We start from the raw sequence: 23,009 nt of genomic DNA, 5'->3' as shown, positions 1-23,009 counted from the left end.
TAATTAACATTTAGGAAAATTTGGTTACATGGGAAAATATTCACAATATACTAAAAGGAGATAGTTATAAAGCTGTGTAACAGCAATAGAAACTTACAAGATAGTTTTATGTATAGGAAAAAAAAAAAACCTTTCAAACCATAATCAACATTTATTATGCATCTGTTCCTTATAGGTTTTAAAGTAACAAATCACTCAATAATGAGATAAAAACAGTATCTGGTCCCATTTTTTTTCTGACCTTATTACTGCAAACACTATGTACTCAAACATGTTAGAGCCAGAAAACTACTGTGTTCCTGGCCATTGAATGAGGAGTTACAGAAGCTTGAGAGCAAACCTACAAGCACATAGCCAACAATTCCAGGTACTCTGGTGTGGCTGTTTGAAAGTAGTTTTCAGGGCGCCTGGGTGGCTCAGTGGGTTAAACCGCTGCCTTCGGCTCGGGTCATGATCTCAGGGTCCTGGGATCAAGGCCCGCATCAGGCTCTCTGCTCAGCAGGGAGCCTGCTTCCCTCTCTCTCTCTCTCTCTGCCTGCCTCTCCATCTACTTGTGATTTCTCTCTGTCAAGTATATAAATAAAATCTTAAAAAAAAAAAAAGTAGTTTTCAGACTAACTTCTTTCAAGAACTACTCTCTCCCACTGTACATGACTTTAAAGGACCCTTTCACCTTTGTATGGTTTCATATATATGTATGTGTGTGTGTGTGTGTGTGTGTATATATATATATATACACACACACTTTTTTTTTTAATTAAAAAGTCAACTCCTATGTTTCTTTAGGTAATAAAAACTATTCATACCCCACTTATCTACCCTGGTTATATAAATACATTTCAGATTCTTCTTATAGATGTATTATATAAAAAGCACTCACCACCAGCAATTTTAAGAAAATCTTCACCTGTTGCTTTGTAAACCTAAAAAAAGAAAGAAGAAGTAAGTACAGGTTCTGAGCCTTCCAACATGAATACTAATTCAAGATGTCAAGGATCTCAAGTTGTGAGGACATACCTCTATGTACCGGGTCCCCATGTGATGTTTGTGCCTCTGTAATGCTAGATCCCTGTGTTCCTCGCTTACAAACCTAACCAGAGCTTCTCCATTCCTTCGACCCTGGGCATTCAGACAAAGTGCTGCACCTCCCCTTTGAAAAGGACAGATAGCAGTGGGGGGGAAAAAAGGCACAGTGAGGAAAAATGATAGGACACCCATTATCTCTTTGGGATTACTAAGTAAAATAGAGATTAAAGAAAACCAACTTGGCAATGTTGAGTCCTTTGAAGAATCTTGCAATATCTTGATCTGAAGACTGCCACGGTAAACCCCGCGCACGGACTATGGTGTTGTCATCAATAAGCTCCATCTTGCTGCTGTGGGTCAAGCAAAAAACTTCATGTTGCCTAATTAGCTCTAGAGGATCTGACCTATTCCAAGTTACCACTTTCCTAGTTACATATAAGGTATTATTTGGTATCCAGACAGACTTGTAATACTGCCTGATTTATTTCATAACCTCAAAGATTACCTAGGCACAGTTCAAATTATTCTTTAGCTAGTTCACTATAGAAAGCCAAGCTGAGGTCACTCAGCAAACCATCCATCAGCTGAGCTGCTGCCTGCTGGGCATACACGCAAAAGGACCCATTCAGCTCATAGGAAGCAAAGTTCTCCCAATATCCTGAAGGCCAGTAAATTCCCCCAGAACTAAGAAGGAGAGGTTTATATTTACTCTCAGATCCGGCCAGTATTACCAGTGGAGCTGAAATCCAGTTTGACAGCAAAACTTAAGATATGCATAAAGCTGGCAATTAACCCACGTCAGGAATATATACATGCAGTCAGAACTCTGACATTAAAATATCTCCTCCATCAAACAGGGGAGCCATCACAGAGTGTTTATGGAAATGCACAGGAGTTCCCACACCTTAATGAGTCACTTGCAAATCACCTAGTATATATTTTGACGTCATTATACATTTATATGTATATAAATATTATTTATATAATATTTATATGTATTTATATAACATACTGTTTAATATTTAATATTATATATTTTGATGTTCTGTTCCTCCCATATTCTTATTTCCAGAAGTCCTAGGACACTTCCTAAATGAATCACTTTCTCCCCAACTAAACAGATCCAAAGTCTCTCTATGGGCAATGAACTCAGAAGTTTCTGCTCACTTCAGGCACCAGGCAGTCTCAGGAATTCACTGCAGTGATTACAAGCAAACAGGTCTGCCTGTGATCACAGAGATACCACCATTTCATACTTCTTACCACTTATTTCCTTTGCTTTAAAGTAGAAGCTGATAGAACATACTTTAAATTATCTCAGTAAAAATCTTGTGAACTCTTAAAGCCTATGATTCTTCCTTTGTAAGTTTTCCTGTGAGAGGATGAATAGTTCAGAGAGGCAAAAAGAAGCACAGACAGGATACCTAAGGGTCACAGTGACTGAAGTTGCAAGTATTAAGTTTCATTAAGTTTAACCCCCAACGTCCAAGCTCACTTTAAGATATAACCTTCTTTTATAAATAACCTAATATTTAAAAAATGGATAGCCAAAAGGTTTAGTGAAGTTACTGAAACACAAAGGGTGTTAAGTATCACAATATGAATAAAACATATCAAAAGACTCAAATGGAATACCACTCTATGACTTACCAAGTGCCACTTTCAAATTTGTAATTTACTCTCTCTGGATCTGAAAACCTGTGATCTAAAAATAAGAACACAGAAGTCATCATTTTAGCTATTAGGGAGAGAAAGCTATGGGAGGACATTCAAAAGTGTGTATGAGGTAAACACGGCAAGACCAAATTCTAGGTCCACAACTGTTACCACAGCAATACTTACTATAAGGCTCAGAAATCATTGCTAGAATTATATTCCCCATATCTTCAACTTGAGAGGCTCCATACCGGGAGACTGAACCAGTCTTCTCAAAGTTTAAGCCTGGGATATTAAGTTAAGGAAACACTTTTTTTAAAGATTTTTTTATTTATTTCTTTGACAGAGACATATCAGAAGTAGGCAGAGAGGAAGGCAAAGAGAGGAGGAAGCAGGCTCCCTGCTGAGCAGAGAGCCGGATGTGGGACTCCATCCCAGAACCCTGAGATCATGACCCGAGCTGAAGGCAGAGGCTTTAACCCACTGAGCCACCCAGGCGCCCCTTAAGGAAACACTTTGAGGAAGTAAAATGAGGTGCTTCTAGCCCAAGATTAAACTCCCACAGAGCCAAAAAGCCAGGTAAAATGCATCTAAGGTTGCAAATTATTTGAAATCACAGAATAGTTGCTTCCTGTCACTCTGGACTTCACCCATACTTCCTGGAGTCTCTAATTACCCTCTTGGGTAAATATATAGTAAAATGGCCCAAACAATCCTGTCCTGAGGCACTACCAGTAATAAAATTTATTGAGTAGTAGCAAATGCATGAATACTAAACACTTCCATTTAGTGTCAAACCATGAAGTATACACCAGAATTAGTGAATTCCTTCACCCTATTACCTTTACAGCATATGCAAGGCAATGAATATGGGGACTGAAAGACATATAGTCAAGACCATGAGGTATCTATCAAATGGCTTTTTTAGGCTGTTTGAAAAAGACACTTCATATTACTGATAACACTATTTCTACGATGCCACTTTTAAGGGGAACTTCCCTACTAGGAGATTTTTGGAGACCCTGTAGTATAGCTGTCTTAGATGTCAGCAAATGCTTGTCCTTTTAGAGTCAATTTGTAGAAACAATTCAAATGCTCAGAGCTAACAATGGCCAATGTGGCTCTGGATCAAGTGAATACATGCTTTGGGTAAGCCAGGAAACAGGGCTTTTAAGAAATAGTGCCTTATGGGGTACCTGGGTGGCTCAGTGGGCTAAAGCCTCTGCCTTTAGCTCAGGTCATGATCCCAGGGTCCTGGGATCAAGCCCCACATCAGGCTCTCTGGTCAGCGGGGAGCCTGCTTCCCCTCATCTCTCTCTCTCTGCCTGCCTCTCTGCCTACTTGTGATCTCTCTGTCAAATAAATAAATAAAATCTTAAAAAAAAAGAAAGAAAGAAACAGTGCCTTAAACTGTGATACAGGGTGAGACCAGAAAAGATTTCCATCAAGTTTTACAGACTTACCATCTTTCTTTTATTTTAAGATTTTATTTATTTATTTGACAGACAGAAATCACAAAGAAGCAGAAAGGCAGGCAGAGAGAGAGGAGGAAGCAGGCTCCCTGCGAGCAGAACGCCCCGATGTGGGGCTCGATCCCAGGACCTTGGGATCATGACCTAAGCTGAAGGCAGAGGCTTTAACCCATTGAGCCACTCAGGCACCCCATTTACTATCTTTCTAAAATAAACTTTTATCTTTGTCAAGAAGTTAACAGCTACTACAATGGTTAATTCTGTTATTTTTAAGTTTCAATACTATAGTCACACTAGGTATTATGTATAAATTTGCAGATTTCATAATGCAGTGTGATGCGTATAATAGATAACATTACACTACTCTGTCTTTTCTGGAGCTTAAAACGAAAACAGCCATCTGGTGGGTGGTTATTAGAATGTTTGCCTTTAGTTTTCTTTTCTTTTTTTTTTTTTTTTTAAAGATTTTATTTATTTATTTGACAGAGAGAAATTACAAGTACACTGAGAGGCAGGCAGAGAGAGAGAGAAGGAAGCAGGCTCCCTGCTGAGCAGAGAGCCCGATGCGGGACTCGATCCCAGGACCCTGAGATCATGACCTGAGCCGAAGGCAGCGGCTTAACCCACTGAGCCACCCAGGCGCCCCTGCCTTTAGTTTTCTAACTGGTATTTTGTTATAAGGGTGAAAAATGAAGACAGACATTAAGTTCAAGGCACTACTTCACGGCAATCAAAGAGGATAAAATGTTAAAACAGTTCAGAGAGCTCGGTCTACAAAGCATCAAAACCAATAATCTGGGGCACCTGGGTGGCTCAGTGGGTTAAAGCCTCCGCCTTCGGCTCAGGTCATGATCCCAGGGTATTGGGATTGAGCCCCACATCTGGCTCTCTGCTCTGTGGAGAGCCTGCTTCCTCCTCTCTCTCTGCCTGCCTCTCTGTCTACTTGTGATCTCTCTCTCTGTCAAATAAATAAAATCTTTAAAACAAAACAAAACAAAAACCAATAATCTGAAGAGCTACTTCAATGAGCAATAACCTTCTCCATTCAATCCAAAATCCTTTTGCATTTCATTCCTACACACCCTCCCCTCCCCGTTCTTTCTCCATAAGGAGCTACTGTTTTTCACTATGCTGGACAATTTCACTTCCTTCACTTCCTGCTGTCCCTCACCCAGCTACATTTCTCAGCCCTTTAAACATACCACATGTAGAAATGCAGCCATATGTTCCTTGGCAAATTACTCAACCGCACTGAACTTCAGCTTATCTGAAAAGCCAAAGCTGTGATAATCTCTGCCTCCCTGGGCATTTTTGTGAAGATTAAAGGAGATAAAACAAGTCCAGGGCACAAAGCAGGCATTATAAAAAGTGATGTCCTCCCCTTCTTCCTAGAGCCCTGGGGTGGCCAACTTTCATAACCCATGATAATCACTTTGAGGGTCATTCACCATATGCTAATTTGTATACTAACAGGATAATAATCAAACTGAAATGACAGATAATTTCTGCACTTCCCCAACCCCCAGTCCAACCCTTTACATCATCTAGTGATGAAATAAATGCCCTGCCCACTAAGAGATTAGAGAAACAGTCCCAGGAGATGCTCAAGCAACAAGAGCAATGATTATTGGGGGGCATTGCTGGCTCAGTCAGTAGAGCATGTGACTCAATCTCAGGGTTATAAATTCAAGTCTTACAGTGGGTGTAGAGATTACTCAAAAATAGTCTTAGGGATGCCTGGGTGGCTCAGTCAGTTAAGTGTCTGCCTTCAGGTCATGATCCCAGTGTCCTGGGATGGAGCCCCGCATCAATCTCAAAAAAAAAAAAAAAAAAAAGTCTTTAAAAAGATAAATAAAATGAAATGATTATCCATGGAAAGTACACAATAAAGTATTAATTGAGTGGGGTTTTTTTAATCTTTTTTTTTTTTAAGATTTTATTTATTTATTTGAAAGAGATCACAAGTAGGCGGAGAGGCAGGCAGAGAGAGAGAAAGGGAAGCAGGCTCCCTGCCCGGCAGAGAGTGTCCTCAGCAGCCTCGAGGCTTGATCCCAGGACTCTGGGATCATGACCTGAGTTGAAGGCAGAGACTTTAACCCACTGCGCCACCCAGGCGCCCCTCGAGTGTTGTTTTCAAGGAATATGATGACAGGACAGAAAAACAAGAGTCAAATGATGAAAATACTTTGGGAAGACAACTGCCCTAAATTTTCTGGGAAGGCAGGGGTGGAGGTGGGAGGACTTTAAGAATCCTTACAGAACTAAGAAGGATTAGCTATGACTAGCCATAGTCGATCACACAAACTCTGCCAGTAAACAGTCCTCTGGAACGCTGCAATTCTAGTAACGCTTTTAGCCTCGTCAGGGGCTAGGTGCAATGGAGTCAAGAGAAAGGCATTAAGAAGTGGAAACCAATCCCATTGTATAAATCACTGTTTTTCAACCTTGCCACTACTGACCAATAGGCCAGATAATTCTTTGTTGAGGGTGAGGATGGAAGTGGTAGTCCTGCATACTATAGGATTTTTACTAGCATACTGGCCTCTATCCACCTCAGTTCTGACTTAAAGTATCTCTGGGCAATGCCAAATGTCTCCGAATGGGAAAAAATCAACCCAGGTTGAGAACCACCAGCATAGGCTAAGAGTTCCCAATTGTTCCAACTTCACCCCTAACTATCTACTGAACCATCAGAAAAAGCTCTTATATACGAGACCATTATGGAACAGATTTTCAAGAAAACCGGCCAAAGAAACACCACTGATGAACCCAGTTCAGTGCTTGTCAAAACCCGTATCAACAGACACACACACACAATCTAAATTATTGACCACCTGGCCCCTTACTCAAAGTTTGCTGACCTCTGGCCTAAAGGAAGAGAGATCGGTTGGAGATGGCCAAAACCAGAATGCCACACAGGAATGTATGTTTACCGTCCTGTCCCCAAACGGAATATTGGAGGGAAATTAAGCTTTGGAGGAGTAGGAGGGAAAAAGGATATTCCATTCTAACCACTGTTTTCTCTCCTCTACACATAAGGTGTCGAGCTTTCTCACCTTTGCTCAGGTAATTCCTCTATGAAGTTTATCTTCATAATCCCCTAACCAAATGAGACCATAGGTAACTCCTACCCATCCATCACCAATACCTTTCTGGCTGCTCTAGGCTGCAACCATCAATTTAAGAATTGATTAGATATTACTACTCCTATAAAATACTCTCTCAACAGTACTAGACATTTCCTAAGCATGTAGATACCTCTGCTATCTACGACAGCACCTATCATTTCTCAGAATCTATTGACATAAACGATGGCATTAAACACCATTTCATGCCAAACACCATCTGTTTCCTTCTATTTTCACAGCAGCCCCACCAGGCAGATAATGGTAAAACCAAATGGATGAAGAAACCAAGATTTAGTAAGTTCCCTAACTCACCCAGGCTCCCAGCTGGTAGGTAAGAACCGGAATTACAATACATCTCTGATTTGACTATGTGTATATAATTCCCTGCACCAAGATAAGAAGCTTTGCTTAATTCATTCTGAGAATACTTTATCAGAAGATTTCTAAATGTATATATAAAAGTCAAGTGGAAAAGACTGAAAGTGGGGCACCTGGGTGGCTCAGTGGATTAAAGCCTCTGCCTTTGGCTCAGGTCATGATCTCAGGGTCCTGGGATCGAGCCCTGCATCAGGCTCTCTGCTCAGCAGGGAAACTGCTTCCTCCTCTCTCTCTCTGCTGGCCTCTCTGCCTACTTGTGATCTCTGTCAAATAAATAAATAAAATCTTAAAAAAATAAAAAATAAAAGACAGACATGGATTAGTAGATGAAGAATTATTTACTGAACTCTGCTTTTAAAGTAGGAATATGTTCTAGACATTTGGCTAACTTGGTTCCACAGGACACGTCCCAACACGTTTCCCTTCAAGACATCACACACTAAGGATCAGCAGCTCTGAGCTCCTGACAACTTTCAAGTCACCCAACCTCCTGCATGCCCAAACCAAAACCAAAACTTACACACATTTACTTACACACACACACACACACACACACACAAACACACACACACACACACACACACCCTCTTCAGAAGGCATGTTCAATTCATAATCCTTACCAGAATTTAACATGAGTAACAAAGGAGGGTTAAAAAAAAAAGTTTAGTACCAATTCTTTCCCCTATCAATTTTAATTACATATTGAATGGCTTGCTGCACGTCTGATCTTGAGGGAAGGAAAGATGAGTCTATGCCTCCTGATTTATGGCTCATCACGCAACTTACTCATTCTACCCTCGAGGCAGCCACAACAGCACGAACAGGCTTAGCCAGCTTTACAGTGAGAAATGCCATGAGGAAATGAGAAAGGGTAAAGCCAGACATGGTGGGAACAACACTAACATCTGAAGCTACAATTGAGCAAAGTGCCACATTTATGCCAAGCTCAGAAGTCCAGACTTTGCCATTATTTGAATAGGAGGAACATTTCCTTAGTGCTTCCTTCAGTGAAACGGATTTCAGGATTTAGCCCAAAATGTGTATTAGCAGAGGGTGAAATTTAGAGAGCAAGATTTTACAGAGTCCAGCTATATGAACTCACCATCTCAAAAATAAACAAACAAACAAATAAATAAATACCTTTAAACAAAGCTCGCCAGTATTAGCTCATCCACTTAAAAAAGTTACCTTTTCTGACTGCCTAAAAATGGACACATTTGATTATAAATTTTCACTTGTAAGTAACATCTTTTTTAAACTAAATTTGTAGTTTATATTAGGAGAATTACATATATAAAACAAATACATAGTGGAATGATTAAGTTTAAGCTCCACTATAACTGTATCCCAATTAAAAATTCTAACTCCAAGCCATTCTTCCCTGCCACAGACCCTTCAGCAGACAAGTCTGTTTCCTTCACTTCTACTCCGCTCCTTTATCTAGAACACAATGGCTTAATGGCCAGACATACTACAACAAAATGCCTATGCTAATGAACAAAGGGATAACCAACAGAATATGGAAAGAGAAGTGGAATTAGTACCCCAAGTAAGAATTCAAGTTTCCTACAAGTATGTGAAGGAAAGAAGGGAAAGAAGTGATAAACCACCCTTAAATGACTTGCATAATTTAAAAAATAGATTCTCTAAATAACCTTTTATATTTTAAAGTAAGCTCTGAAATAAACAAATCAAGAAGGCCACTATAAAATACAACTAGGAGTCAAGGCAACAACTTTTTCATACTAGAATAAAACGCTGGTAAAAAAAAAAAAAAAATCCAAAACCACAGTTTTAACTCTTCCAAGAGGGCTTACTCCTTCCAACAGGGAAAACAGTAAGACCCATCCTAACAAATATTACCTCAGGAGATATTATTTTAACAAAAATCAGAACTGACAAATCAATTATACTGTCAAAGAAATAAGACAGACTTCAGTAATTCAATAAAAGAGTGAAAGTGAGTATTTTTATTTTAGGAAAAGACACTTGGGTGGGGTAAGCAAAATAGGAAAGGGAGACTGTCTTCTCAGTCCTTCTAAAACAAACCAAAAAATTACCCTGAAATTCCCAAACGCACATTTTGAAATTATTTTATAACTCAGTGGGTTAAGCCTCTGCCTTTGGCTCAGGTCATGATCTTGGGGTCCTGGGATCAGGCCCCACACTGGGCTCTCTGCTCAGCAGGGAGTCTGCTTCCTCCCCCACCCCGCCTAACTCTGCCTACTTCTGATCTGTCAAATAAATATTTTTTTAAAAATTATTTTATAATTAAAATAAACCACAAAAAATTAACATAACTGGGACGCCTGGGTGGCTCAGTTGGTTAAGCAGCTGCCTTCGGCTCAGGTCATGATCCCAGCGTCCTGGGATCGAGTCCCACATCGGGCTCCTTGCTCCGCAGGGAGCCTGCTTCTCTCTCTGACTCTGCCTTCCACTCTGTCTGCCTGTGCTCGATCTCGCTCGCTTTCTCTCTGACAAATAAATAAATAAAATCTTTAAAAAAAAAAAAAAATTAACATAACTGAGTGCTGGCCAAAAATATACAGTATTTCTAGTCACCTATTACAGACCACAAACCAGAGTATTTACGGATTTGGCTCATATCATGCCAACCTGATGCCAAAGATAATTTCTTCCCCCCACTAGCTAACAAGGTCAACTACTAACCTAGCTTAACTGTACACCTGAAGATATTTAAAATCCCTTTCATACGCAGAAAGGTACCAAGGAGGATTCAGCACTTCCCTCCCCTTTTTAAGCAAGGCAATGAAGATTTATGCAATTGTCAAGGCCCCGTTCAGTTTATCAGAAGAAGGACGGAAGTGCAGAATTAACCACACATACAATTTTACAAATGGAAAGCAAAATTAACCTTGAAGATTAGCTGTACTAACACAGCTAACACACTCGATGTTTAAAAGGTCTATATCCAATCTCACTCAAAGTTAAAAAAAAAAAATCTTAAGTGTAAAATAGTTTAAATAAGTTCCTAAATCAGTAATCAAGTCCTTTTTAAGTCCTTGGAAGCTATTTTTCTTCATCTGAGGACCCCCACCCCCACCCCCAACCTGGTAAAGCTCAAAGGATCATAGTCATCACAGGAAAGTGTATGGCCGGCCAGGTACTGGCCAAGTGGTTGCATAGAGTATCTTATTATTCCTTACAATAGGCATGCCCATTTTAAGATAGAGAAACTGAAGCTGAGGGATACACTAAATTCACCCCCAATAAATCTGACTCCAAAGCTCCTGTTCTTAACCACTCTGCTGTTAAGGTTTTTGTCTCTCTTTTTTTTAAGATTTTATTTATTCATGAGAGTGAGAGAGAAAGGCAGAGGCAGAAGCAGGCTCCCCGCTGAGCAGGGAACCCAAGGCAGGGCTCAATCCCAGGACCCTGGGACACACAACCTGCACTGAAGGCAGATGCTTAACCCACTGAGCCACCCAGGCACCCATCTCCATCTTTAATATATGGGAAAAAATAGGCAAATGTCACTGTATTAGCACATGCACACACATAAATCCTTCACCCCATCAAGAAGTGGTGAGACAGACACACACACTCCTACTAACCCTTGGACGGGCGGACAGGAGTGGTTTAGCGATTATTGTTTTCATCCTGACAGTGGAAAACTGCACTAGTGAAATGGTATTTGCTAATAATAAACAGCACATATGGATGGAACTGGATAAGAAATTTTACGAAGTTAATTCCTCTTTCTTGCTGAACAGTTCAAGTATGTGCTCAGGAAATGGGAACGTAAACCTAGAAGGGACATAATCTATTATAAATAGCCAATCTCACCCTCAAATGGCTTTATAAATTCTAGAGTATTATCTCCTAGTTAAGGAGCACAATTTTTATATGAGAATGACTCTGGCTAAAGTGCTGGCACCTCTAGCTAAAACCTGTCTCAGTCTCCCCAGCTGTAAAAAGGGGGTGACACTCCTCCACTGGTTGTGAGGGGGCTGCTGGAGCATACACATAAGCACTTATTCACAAACCTTTTACCTGCTTGCCTACAAGGCCAGACTTTATTAAAAAGCTCTTATTAGGGATGCCCGGGTGGCTAAGTCATTAAGCGTCTGCTTTGGGCTCAGGTCACCATCCCAGGGTCCTGGGTTCAAGCCCCACATCAGACTCCCTATTCAGTGGAAGGCCTGCTTCTTCCTTTCCCACTCCCCCTGCTTATGTTTCCTCTCTCACTGTCTCTCTCTCAAATAAATAAAATCTTAAAAAAAAAAAGAAGTTCTTATTAAAGGCTTGGCAAAGTAAACACAATGGACAAGGTCTTGGTTAATGAGAATAAGTTAGTTCATGAATAACAAAGCTAAGAAAACACAGGTTAAGAAACTGGGAGGAAGTAATTCCATCCACCATTGGGGAAAAAATAGGGTTGCTCTTTTTAAAAATGGATAAAAGAAGTCATTTATACAAACAGTCCCACAATCAAAATATCTTTTTCACAGGAGAAAGCTTATATTAATTTCCTCTAAATATCTAAGATAATCTCCCCCCCCCACTGCACCCCCCAAAAATCAGAGGACCCGATTCCTATTTTCACACTCTTACCACCTCACCTGATTAAATAAAAAGCTTACAAAATGCTTACCCACAGTTCACCTGCAAAATGAGGCCTTCTCTTCGGAGACTGCATACTATAAAAGGCAGGTAACAAAACTACAACTTGAAGAACTCAGAAAGGTTCAACAGTAACACCAGAAGTGGTCTTAGAACCAACGCAAAGACAAAAGAGGGAAGTAAGTGCTAAAATAAGGACCAGCACTGTGTTCAAGAATTCCTAAACCCTTTATTTTATCAGAGTAGTCTTACTTTTTCATTTACACTGCTCCTGGTACTTTACAAAGCTTTCATGTAGAACACCTGAGATAAAAGGTGAGGCTTAGAAAACTCAAGTAACTTTCCCAGGAAAGTGAAGCTGGGTATTCCCTTACTTGTTCCTTTCCAAGGGTTGGCAAGAGCCTCTCCCTCCCCTCGTTTACCTGGTTGGACAGGTAATCCCTCAGGAGCAAATGACTCCCCATCTACTTGGCAAAACCATCAAGGATGTGTAATGACCATCTTTACCGTTTCCAAATTCAGTGTCATTTCCATACGAGAAAGGGAAATACTTAGTGATCTGAAAGAACACAACTCTTCAGAGATCGTGGAAAGCCTCTGTATAGATAAGGACAAGTACATACTCAAATCTGGTATGACTGTTTTTGACCTGAGGACTTAGGTGGCCCAGTAAAGCCAATAATGTTTCCTCCCAATTGGAGTCATAAAATAACCGATCACAGCTTCAGTGTAAAAAACCACTGTCGGGGGTGCCTGGGTGGCTCAGTGGGTTAAGCTGCTGCCTTCGGCTCAGGTCATGATCTCAGGGTCCTGGGATCGAGTCCCACATCAGGCTCTCTGCTCAAGCAGGGAGTCTGCTTCCCCCCCCCCTCTCTCTCTGCCTGTCTATTTGTGACTCTCTCTGTAAAATAAATAAATAGAATTAAAAAAAAAAAAAAACCACTGTCGGGAAAACTTAAGATTTCTTACCTATTGTTATTTTTTGAAATTGTATTTATTTGACAGAGAGAGAGAGAGCACAAGCAGGTGGAGTAGCAGGTAGAGGAAGAGGGAGAAGCAGGCTCCCAGCTGAGCAACTTGAGCCCACTGTGGGGCTCAATCCCAGGACCCTGGGATCATGACCTGAGCCAGAGGCAGTCGCTTAACCAACTGAGCCACCCAGGCGCACGAGATTTCTTACCTATTAAACGGTAAGGAAATATGCAGATAGAACATTAATAAGAACAGTTAAGATTAAAATTCTAGGGACGCCTGGGTGGCTCAGTTGGTTGAGCAGCTGCCTTCGGCTCAGATCATGATCCCAGGGTCCTGGGATTGAGTCCCACATCGGGCTCCTTGCTCGGCAGGGAGCCTGCTTCTTCCTCTGCCTCTGTCTGCCTCTCTGTCTGCCTGTGCTTGCTCGCTAGCTCGCTCTCCCTCGGTCTCTGACAAATAAATAAAATATTTAAAAAAAAAAAAAGATTAAAATTCTACTTTCTAACTGGGAAGAAAACTACAAACCTAAGACTCTTCCAATATAAACCCAAAGAATGTAGGATATAATCAAGATTTTTAAAAATTTTTTTTATAATCAAAATTTTCAAGAAATAGAAAATACCCTAGTTATTCCAATGAAGCATTACTAAATGGCCATGAATTTCTTCATATTTCAAGTGCCCTGTGTCTGAAATGGAGCCCAAGTTAGCTTTATTCACAATTCATTTGTTTACTATAGTCAAATATTTCTGATTTTCATCTTCATGGAACTTGAAAAAAGAACCACCACCAAGGGGCACTTGGGTGGCTCACTCGTTAGGCGTCTGCCTTCGGCTTGGATCATGGTCCCCGGGTCCTGGGATTGAGCCCCACGTCAGGCTCCCAGGGAGCCTGATCCTCTCCCTTCCTCTGCCCTTACTCCCTGCTCATGCGCGCGCTCTCTCTCTCTCAAATAAATAAATTTTAGAGCTAGGATTAAACTGAATGACAAAAAATAATCAGCAAAGCATCCTATTTCTTCACTTAAATGCCAGATAGTTCAATTTGTTATTTTAAAAAATTACTGTATACTGGTATGTAGGTAATAAAGTACAAACCAATCGAGCCCCGCTTCGGGCTCTGTGCTTAGCAGGGAGCCTGCTTCCCTCCTTTCTCTGCCTGCCTCTCTGCCTACTTGTGATTTCTGTCAAATAAATTAAAATCTTAAAAAAAAAAGTACAAACCGAGTATAAAGTCCAGATTACTACACTGATAATGTTTACTAATAACCCCAAATTTTATATACATGAAGTCTCAAGAAGAAACCAACGGGAAAAAAGAAAATGTGAATTTCTAGGAAGTTCTCTCTAAACTGTCAATACATTGAGAAAACTGAAAAACCCAAACATAAGAACCTGTTGCTTGTATCTAGGGAAACTTTTACTAGCATGTGACCTATCATCACTAGGGGAAGATTGTCTTTGCCAAAAGAGGATACTGAATAGTCAAAAATAAACAGTTCTTAATATACTGCCTTTTTTACTCACATTGTCTTTTTCTAAATTAGGTAACTTTAAATTAGACTTTCCCTCATCTTTTTTTTTTCCTCCAGATTTCTTTGGTTTTCTCTTTTGTCTACCTTAGACTTCCCAGACTCCCTATCTATGAACAAGTTATATTCTGTTGTTTAAGCCACATAGTCTAATATATTTGTTATGGTAGTCCTAGCAGACTAATACCACTTTCAAACCAACAGAACAATTAGTAACAATTTTTCTGCTGTCCCAATTTTTTAATTCTTCCAAGAATTCCCTCCAAATAAACTTACTGCACGCCTACCTCCCAGTACTAGTGGGAACATGAAAGCAAATTTCTAGCTAACTACTTCTAGAAAGAAGGGAGATACAATGGGTTTTCCCTGCTTATAAGGGGTTAGGAAAAACATGCAAACATTTTCCAATCTGGAAGGGAAATTTTTTTTCCTTTTTTAAAGATTTTATTTATTTGACCAAGAGAGATCACAAGTAGGCATAGAGGCAGGCAGAGAGATAAAGAGAGAAGCAGGCTCCCTGCTGAGCAGAGAGCCCGATGCGGGACTCGATCCCAGGACCCAGAGATCATGACCTGAGCTGAAGGCAGCCGCTTAACCCACTGAGCCACCCAGGAACCCTGGAAGGGAAATTTTGAAATAAAACAAGAATCAGGCTTTAGCTCTTGAAAAGAATGAGAAAAGAAAAAGAATAAACATCTACGGCCCATTAAGTTCCTGAAAGTAACTTAAATCTGACTTCAAGTTGGCTCTCATAGTGACTTTGGGTCAGTTGCCCAACTCTTCTATTACTCAATTTCACATCTGATGTTAGCACATGACTACTTATTAGTTAGCACTTTAAAGTCTTACTGGATGAAAATGATGGGTCAGTCATGACTACAAGATTTGTGATTATAAAACTTTTACAATACATAGTGCATCAAGGATACAATCTTGGTAATGAAAGAATTTGGGGGGTAAAGTCCCAACATCATTTTATCATCTCAAAAGATGACTTACTATCATCACCACAATCTCAGATGTATTTGAGAAACCCAAGAGGGTTAAAAGGGGTACCAATGTTTGTAAAGGGGTATCTGGGTGGCTCGAGCAGTTAAGCATCTGCCTTCGGGTCAGGTCATGATCCCAGGGTCCTGGACTGAGTCCCCCATCAGACTCCCTGCTCTGCAGGGAGCCTGCTTTTCCCTCTAACCCTCCCCACTGCTTGTGCTCTCTTTCACACATACTGCCAAATAAATAAATTAAAAAGGTAGTCTTACAATTCTTCAACCAAAAAAATCCAGACACTTCCAATAATGTGAACCTGAATTCTATTTTAGATGTGCTCAGCTCATAAAAATCCAATTCTAGGTCCATCTAACTAAATCAGTACTCAAATTCAGTAAATCATAACTTCAAGAAAGTTGCCTCTAATTATACGATTAGGTCTTTCTAGTAAAATAAACAAATTTTGGAAAAATAAATTTCATTCATACACTAACAAAGTTAGAAGTATTTTAGGGATGGGGTGCCTGGGTGGCTCAGTCGGTTAAGCGAATGACTCTTGATCTCAACTTAGGTCATCATCTCAGGGTTGTGAGATGCAGCCCTACATCTGGCTCTGCACTCAGTCTGGAGTCGGCCTGAGATCCTCTCTTGCCTTCTTTCTCTGCTCCTACCGCTGCTCACACACGCTCTCTCAAATAAATGTCTTTTAATTAAAAATAAATCTTAAAAAAAAAAAATTTAGATGTGCCTGAGTGGCTCAGTTGGTTGAACCTCCAACTCCTGGTTTCGGTGTAGTTCATGTCATGGTCATGGAATTAAGCCTTGTAGGCTCCCTGCTCTGTAGGTAGTCTGCTGAAGATTCTCTCCCTCTGCCCCTCCCCCCACTCCCATGCTCGCAAGCTCTTGCTCTCAAGTAAGTAAATCTTTTTAAAAATACTTTATACTTTCTTGAATTGCCATTTTATCTAGAGCTACCTTTTCAAATGATTCTTGGGTAATCACTTAAAGGATACATTCTGTCATTGCTGCAACATCCAGTTTATCAATATCAGGTGAACCAGGACAACACTTCTTGAATTCTTTTCGAAGGTCAAAAAAGGAATAGAAGCATTCAGGCAATAATACATTCTGAGGAAGGACAAAAGTAGACACTGTTAACTAGATGAATTTAGTTTAATGCTTCTCTAATAACTAGAAACCTAAGAACTTAATGGCAGTATATTTTACCACAACTGAATTTTTTAAATCAAATATAAGAGTGACTTTATTTTCTGGTACAGTATTACATCCTATAGACAAGTGTCATGGAAAAAATACCTTATTTTAAGGTAACAGATTACATTTGTGTTCCATATGCGCTCATTTAAAACACCTTTGAAGTTATAGTACATTCAGGCTGTCATGTATTTTCTGAGTGATAAAACTACACTCTTTTCAACCATAATCATTTCAGACCACCCGTATTTTCAGGCAGCAGTATTAGCCCTTTTACAATATCTACCTAGACATAGGACTCAGCTACAAAACACAGTATTTTTAAATACTGGTTTCATATAATAAATATTTTCTGTATTGAAATCAGAGTAAGATAATAAATTCCTGACTGCCTAAAAAGGATGATTTTTGTGCCAAGTTATAGTGCCACATTAGTTTTCCTGGCCAAGATTCTGACTATACCTGAGAACTCAAATTAGACTTTTTTTTTTTAAAGGAAAGAAAAGAAAAATCACAAATCTCAAGAGCACAGGAGAAAGTTACCTGCTGTTCTTAGCTACTAGCACCACTCTTGTGGTTATTAAGCTAGTTCAATGGTCTGGGAAAATAGTATACACTATTATGTTTTCGTTTCCCCTGGGGCAGGGAAACCCACATTGAATAGCTTTGAAAGATGATTTTTTTAAAAACTGAACTTAGGGGGGCGCCTGGGTGGCTCAGCGGGTTAAAGCCTCTGCTTTCCGCTTGGGTCATGATCCAAGGATTGAGCCCCACATCGGGCTCTCTGCTCAGCAGGGAGCCTGCTTCCCCTACTCTCTGCCTGCCTCTCTGCCTACTTGTGATCTGTCAAATAAATAAAAACTTTAAAAAAAAAAAACTGAACTTAGATTTTTCTTACAATCTCAAAATAGTTTCTCTTCACTCACTGGGAATTTCTACTCATTTACACATTAGAAAGTCAAGGAAATAAAGACTTTTTAATGTTTGCAACCTATTTAACATTTATGCAATGATAACTCTTTCTATCCTGATTTCCTAACTGGATTCTACTAGATAGAGACCTGCTCCTCCTGTATTTAGAATAGGTATCAGGGCACCAGCTGGCTCAGTCAGTAAAGCATGTGACTCTTGATCTCAGGGTTGTTGAGTTCTAGCCCCACGTTGTGTGTAGGAATTACTACAAAATCTTTCAAAAATAAATAAATAAAATAGGTATCATTGTACATGGTCAGTTTTTTAGACAGTTACTAAGAAAATGGTGAATCAAGATTACCTACAAGAATGTTCATTTAAAAGCTAATTATGATGAGAATAACTTACATGTTCAAAAATAAAAGATTTAATAGTTGTATTCACTTAAAATACAGAACATTTAAGTCTTAAAAAAGATACTGTTGTAAGATGGGATTGGAGGGAGACAAACCATAAGTGACTCTTAATCTCACAAAACAAGCTGAGGGCTGCTGGGAAGGGGGTTGGGAGAGGGGGGTGGGGTTATGGACACTGGGGAGGGTATGTGCTATGGTGAGTGCTGTGAAGTGTGTAAACCTGGCGATTCACAGACCTGTACCCCTGGGGATAAAAATATATGTTTATAAAAAATAAAAAATTTAAAAAAAGATACTGTTGTTATACTAAACTATAAAGTAGGCTATAAAGTGTGGTATGAGTGCTCTTTGTAAAAATGGGCTTTTCTACAAGTACCTGGAAGAATATTTTCAAATATATTCATATTAGAGAAAAACACTTCAATATAGTTTTCTGAATGGCAAGATTATTTTATGATTTTCTCTATTTTTTCTTAATAAATAGAATTACCTTATGATACTAAATTAGTTTAAGAATATTAATTGTTTTTAGGTTTCTATCTAAATCCTAGCAGAAATGACTCAGAAAAATGTCTCAATTATTCTCTGGAGGTTTTCCCACATTTACAGCAGTCTATCTGAAATAAAACAGCTGTTTTCCCTCAGCACAACAGAAAAAGGATTAAGTTTTATCCCTCTCTATAGGAGTTTGAGGGGAAGAAAAATATCCTCATATATCTATTTCTGGATCAAGGGTGTAGCAATTGGTCTAGCATCTATTAATGAAAACCACTGCCCCTTTTTAATTGAATAATTACTAAAGTTGCTACAAAAGGAGTGGTTTCTCGACTGATAGAGGAACTTGAATTTCTCTTTCAGACTTTTGAAACTGTCATTACATATTTAATCTGTATCTTTCCATTTCTTCCCTAGTGAGGTAAAAAGAAAAATTTGCACTGCCTAGCCACTATACTTGTGACATCAATATCAGTCTAAATCTTTCTTTGAAAACTTGCCCCATCTACTTTCTTTAAAAAAATATTTCACTTCATCTTTTCAAGTTCAGTATTTGCCTACCACAATAAAAAGTTACAGCTCAAACTAATTAGGTTGATAAGATCAACTATATTAGCAATGATTGGCTACATTGGGTCTGCCCTCTATACTCTCCATTTTCCCTCAGCCCCTCAGTATTCTTCCCAGGGAGAGAAATCACGTATCTATAGTTAGGCTATATTTTTCTCACCCCCATATGCTTTTCCGTAGCAGAAAGACCAGCAAAGATAAAAGATGAGGCTGAACCTACTGTTATGATACAAAATTTAATCAGTTTTGAACATTTACTTTAAGTCAAAGTGCAGTATGCTGTAATTAATGTTTCACTAGTTATATGGCTCTCTTTACACAGTACAAAGCTCTTAAGTGAAATCAGTTACAATTAAAAGGGTTTAATTCAACCTTATTCTTTGCTCCTTCCTTTCTAAGATAAAGCATTTTCCACACAGATGAAAATACCACAATGTCTTAAAATTTAAAAGTAAATGTTTTCTCCTGCTTACTGCTATTCATTTAAAAGTCAAAAATTCAGCTAATATACTTTGGAAAAGTAAGAATGTTAACCATCTCAAAAACTTAAACAAAAAGAGAAACTTTTATTAAGTCATCAGAGAGTACCTATAAAATTACTGCTATGTCAAACACCTCTACTGAAGGGTCATGAATTTTCTTTTTTGTGGTAAAATACACATAGCATGGTATTTACCATTTTAACAGTAAGTGTACAGTTCAGTGGCATTAAGTACTTTCACATTGTTGTGAAACCATCACCACCCATTCTTTGTCATCTTCTCAAGCTGAAACTCTGCCATCAAATAGTAACTCCCGACAGGCATCTTTTTTAAAAATGGAGAAACTTGGATAAACCATTAAAAAAAGGAAAAAAAAAAAAGGGCAGCCTCCAGTCACCACCAAAGGTCCAATCATTCTCCGAGAAGCCAGCACTCTTACCTTCTTGGAAGCCTCAGGATGCAGGATTTGCCTGACATGCAGCTGCCCATCAGTACAGAGACAGAAGGAGGTTCCAACCCCAATATTCAGTTCATTGCTTACTGACTGGTTAAACTGAAAACAAGACACAGGGAGGCAACTGATGCAGGAATTCCAAACTCTGGCAAAGTGGCCCCACGTGTTGATAACCATGTAAAACCAAAAGGCCATATAAAGGGACACCAGTGCTGGAGCAATGTTAGAAAGGCTCCTATCTAGACTCCTTTATACAGGAAAGCTTTCCAATCAACCCACATTTCACAGACAGGAGAATTTAGTATATACATTCTTCCTTCCATCCCCTCTTCTATTTTTGCAATAAATCCACATTCAAGACTTTTTAAGTCGGGTCTCATTTCATCAGCAGGTTGCCTTCAGATTACATCATTCCCTGGTGTTACTTTATGTTTGGATGTGTTGAGATTAAGAAAGATGCCAGTTTATGATAAACAAATGTGGTTAATGGGTATAAGGACCTCTGGAAAGTCTGGCAACACGTTTCCTGGAACAGAACCCCCCAAATGGTAACTTACCCCTATTAATTCGCACTTTGCCTGCTAGGGCAGGGCCTTGCGAGCTCTGACTCTCACCTGCACAGGTGTGTAGCGCCTCGCTCTACCCCTGATCCAGTACCCGTCAGAACCACGAAGCAGCCGGTTTTGGGGTCACCTCAATTCCATTAAGTGGATTCCACCAGTTTCACAGTGACCCAACGAGCAGTTCTACATGTTCCGGCCTGCAAACCCTCCCCGGCGCTACGACCAAGGCCACTGAAGAACAAAGAAGGCAACCAGAACCCGGCTTGTCCGAGTCCAGAAGCCTGAAACCAAGTAGACTCCCTCAGGTCCCCCACCAAACTGGGCCACCTCTGGTACGCCGCGCGGGGACCACCCGCTCCTCTACACCGCAGCCACAGCGCCCTCTGTCCTAAGGCTGAACCACAGACCCAAACCCCCTCAAAGAACAGGAGCGTCTGGGGTCTAGCCCTGGGGATTGGGGCGCTAGGATTCAAACTCCGCTTATCATTCAATTGGTAAAACCCGACTGATTCCGAGACCCCAGGAATATCTCGAGAACTAGGAACTTTAGGCCCACGAACTAGGCGCTGGGAAGCTTGGAGAAGCAGCGACCGCCTCCCAAAAGGTCCACCCGGGCCTCAAGGCCGGGTTTCCACCCACGCGGCCGCGCGTCTCACCACCCTGCCCAGGGATGCTCGTGGACCCGCCGGCAAGGGCGTGGGACCTGGTACGGCTGCCTTGTGGGGTGGGGTAGGGGACACCTGAGCGGCCTGCATAAGGGTGGGCGGCACGGCCCAGGGCTGTCACCTGTCGGAGGGCTTGGTCCAGCTGCGGAGCGGAGGACAGACTTTCCGCGTCGATCTTAGTTTCTTCTTTACAATCCTCCGTCAGCTCCAACTGATCCGGTCTAACTAGTACTTCATGCAACTGTCCCACCTCCAGAGGGGAAAGAAGCTGGGGTCAGTTTTCCCCTTCCTCAATTTGGAAGCCTCCATATTCACCCTCCTCCCTCGCTCCCTGCCCCGGCGGCCGGCGCCCCTCGTGGGGTCTGGCCGCAGAATCAAAGCTCACATGTCGCGAGCGGCTCCAGTGGCAGAGAGGTCGGCACGGCCCAGCCTCCGGCCCCACCCCCACCCGGATCAGGTCAGAAAGGCCCTGGAAGTGGGAACCCGGGCTCCAGGGATTCCACTCCGGCTCCGCCGGGCGTCCCCGGACGGGCAGAGAACCTGGCTGGGCTGCGCCGGGCCTCCCCACCTGAGCCAGATTTCGGATTAGTGAAACGGTTCCAAAGCCGGTGGCCACCGCGTTTGGTTTTACTCTGGATTCCGTAGGCCTCGGGTCCAGCCTCACAAGTGGCCAAACAAGAACACTTGTTTACCGACTCCCCAAACTTCTACAACAAACTTCTTGCCCCATTCCTATCATTTGGACAGGAACCTGGAGAAATACCTTCTTGTTGGCCAGATCCACGACTTTCCACAACAGCAGGATCAGCTCCTTCTCATCCGAGCCCAGCTTGGCCCCGGTGGCCCCAGCAGTGATCCCAAAAAGCACCACCAAGTAATCCGGAGACGCCGTCATGACGAAAGGTGGGGAGGGGGAGAGGGGGGTTGGGAGGCGGTGAAGTGGGGTGGAAGTGAGAACGAGAAAACCTGTGCTAAAAATCTCTTCTAAGAGAAAAAGAAAGGGTGCCCACCACCCCCCCCTCCTCGCCGCGGCTGCTGCAAAAGGCGGCAACCTACCACCCAAGCCCACACCTGGCCGGTGCTCCCCACCCTGGGCTGCAAGGGGGGGTGGGAAGGAGGGCGCCGGAGGCCTGCCCTTTTTGTATTCAATGGCCGGTGCGTCTATGCAAAAAGCCAGGAGCAGGGCTGCACCCCGGGTGGAGCGCGCAATGGCTGAAAGCTTTTCTGTTTTGGGATGTGGCTCTACCTGCCCGCCCCTTCCCCCTCCCCCACGTGGTGCAGGTAAGAGACACCTGGCGGCGCCGGCCCATTGGCTCCTTCAAACCACGACGTGGCAGCGGTGGGGGAGGAGGCCGCCTGGGGAAAGGGGAGGAGGGGGCGGGAGACAATGGCTGGATGAATGGAGAGGAGAGGGCGAGAAAGAAGGAGGGGGAGACGTGAGGGGCGGGGAAGAGGCGGTTGCCACCTGAAGGGTAGCCCAGGCCGGACGGGGAAAGGGTG

The 23,009-nt window shown here is 41.5% G+C and overlaps 1 protein-coding gene across 6 annotated transcripts in view; it reads right to left on the bottom strand.

Annotated features, from left to right (window-relative positions):
• ESRP1 (epithelial splicing regulatory protein 1) overlaps positions 1-22,731 on the bottom strand; it is a 56,533-nt gene extending 33,802 nt beyond the window's left edge. For 5 of the 6 annotated variants that reach the window (XM_004768551.3, XM_004768553.3, XM_004768555.3 and 2 more), the window contains exons 1-9: positions 22,273-22,628; positions 21,631-21,759; positions 20,267-20,380; positions 16,751-16,865; positions 2,869-2,967; positions 2,677-2,731; positions 1,266-1,376; positions 1,018-1,150; positions 881-923 (exon numbers count right to left, since the gene is read on the bottom strand). In XM_004768551.3, the coding sequence (XP_004768608.1) occupies positions 881-923; positions 1,018-1,150; positions 1,266-1,376; positions 2,677-2,731; positions 2,869-2,967; positions 16,751-16,865; positions 20,267-20,380; positions 21,631-21,759; positions 22,273-22,404 (931 nt within the window). In that variant the 5' untranslated portion in view covers positions 22,405-22,628. Of the gene's footprint in view, positions 1-880; positions 924-1,017; positions 1,151-1,265; positions 1,377-2,676; positions 2,732-2,868; positions 2,968-16,750; positions 16,866-20,266; positions 20,381-21,630; positions 21,760-22,272 lie in introns of all 6 variants that reach the window. The other variant, XM_004768554.3, reaches the window with a different exon arrangement.
• Between the last annotated feature and the right edge of the window lie 278 nt (positions 22,732-23,009).

This window comes from Mustela putorius, unplaced genomic scaffold (genome assembly GCF_011764305.1).
Source record: "Mustela putorius furo isolate JIRA1106 unplaced genomic scaffold, ASM1176430v1.1 tig00000228_pilon_pilon_pilon, whole genome shotgun sequence".
NCBI lineage: Eukaryota > Metazoa > Chordata > Mammalia > Carnivora > Mustelidae > Mustela > Mustela putorius.
This window is presented reverse-complemented; position numbering and strand designations above follow the sequence as displayed.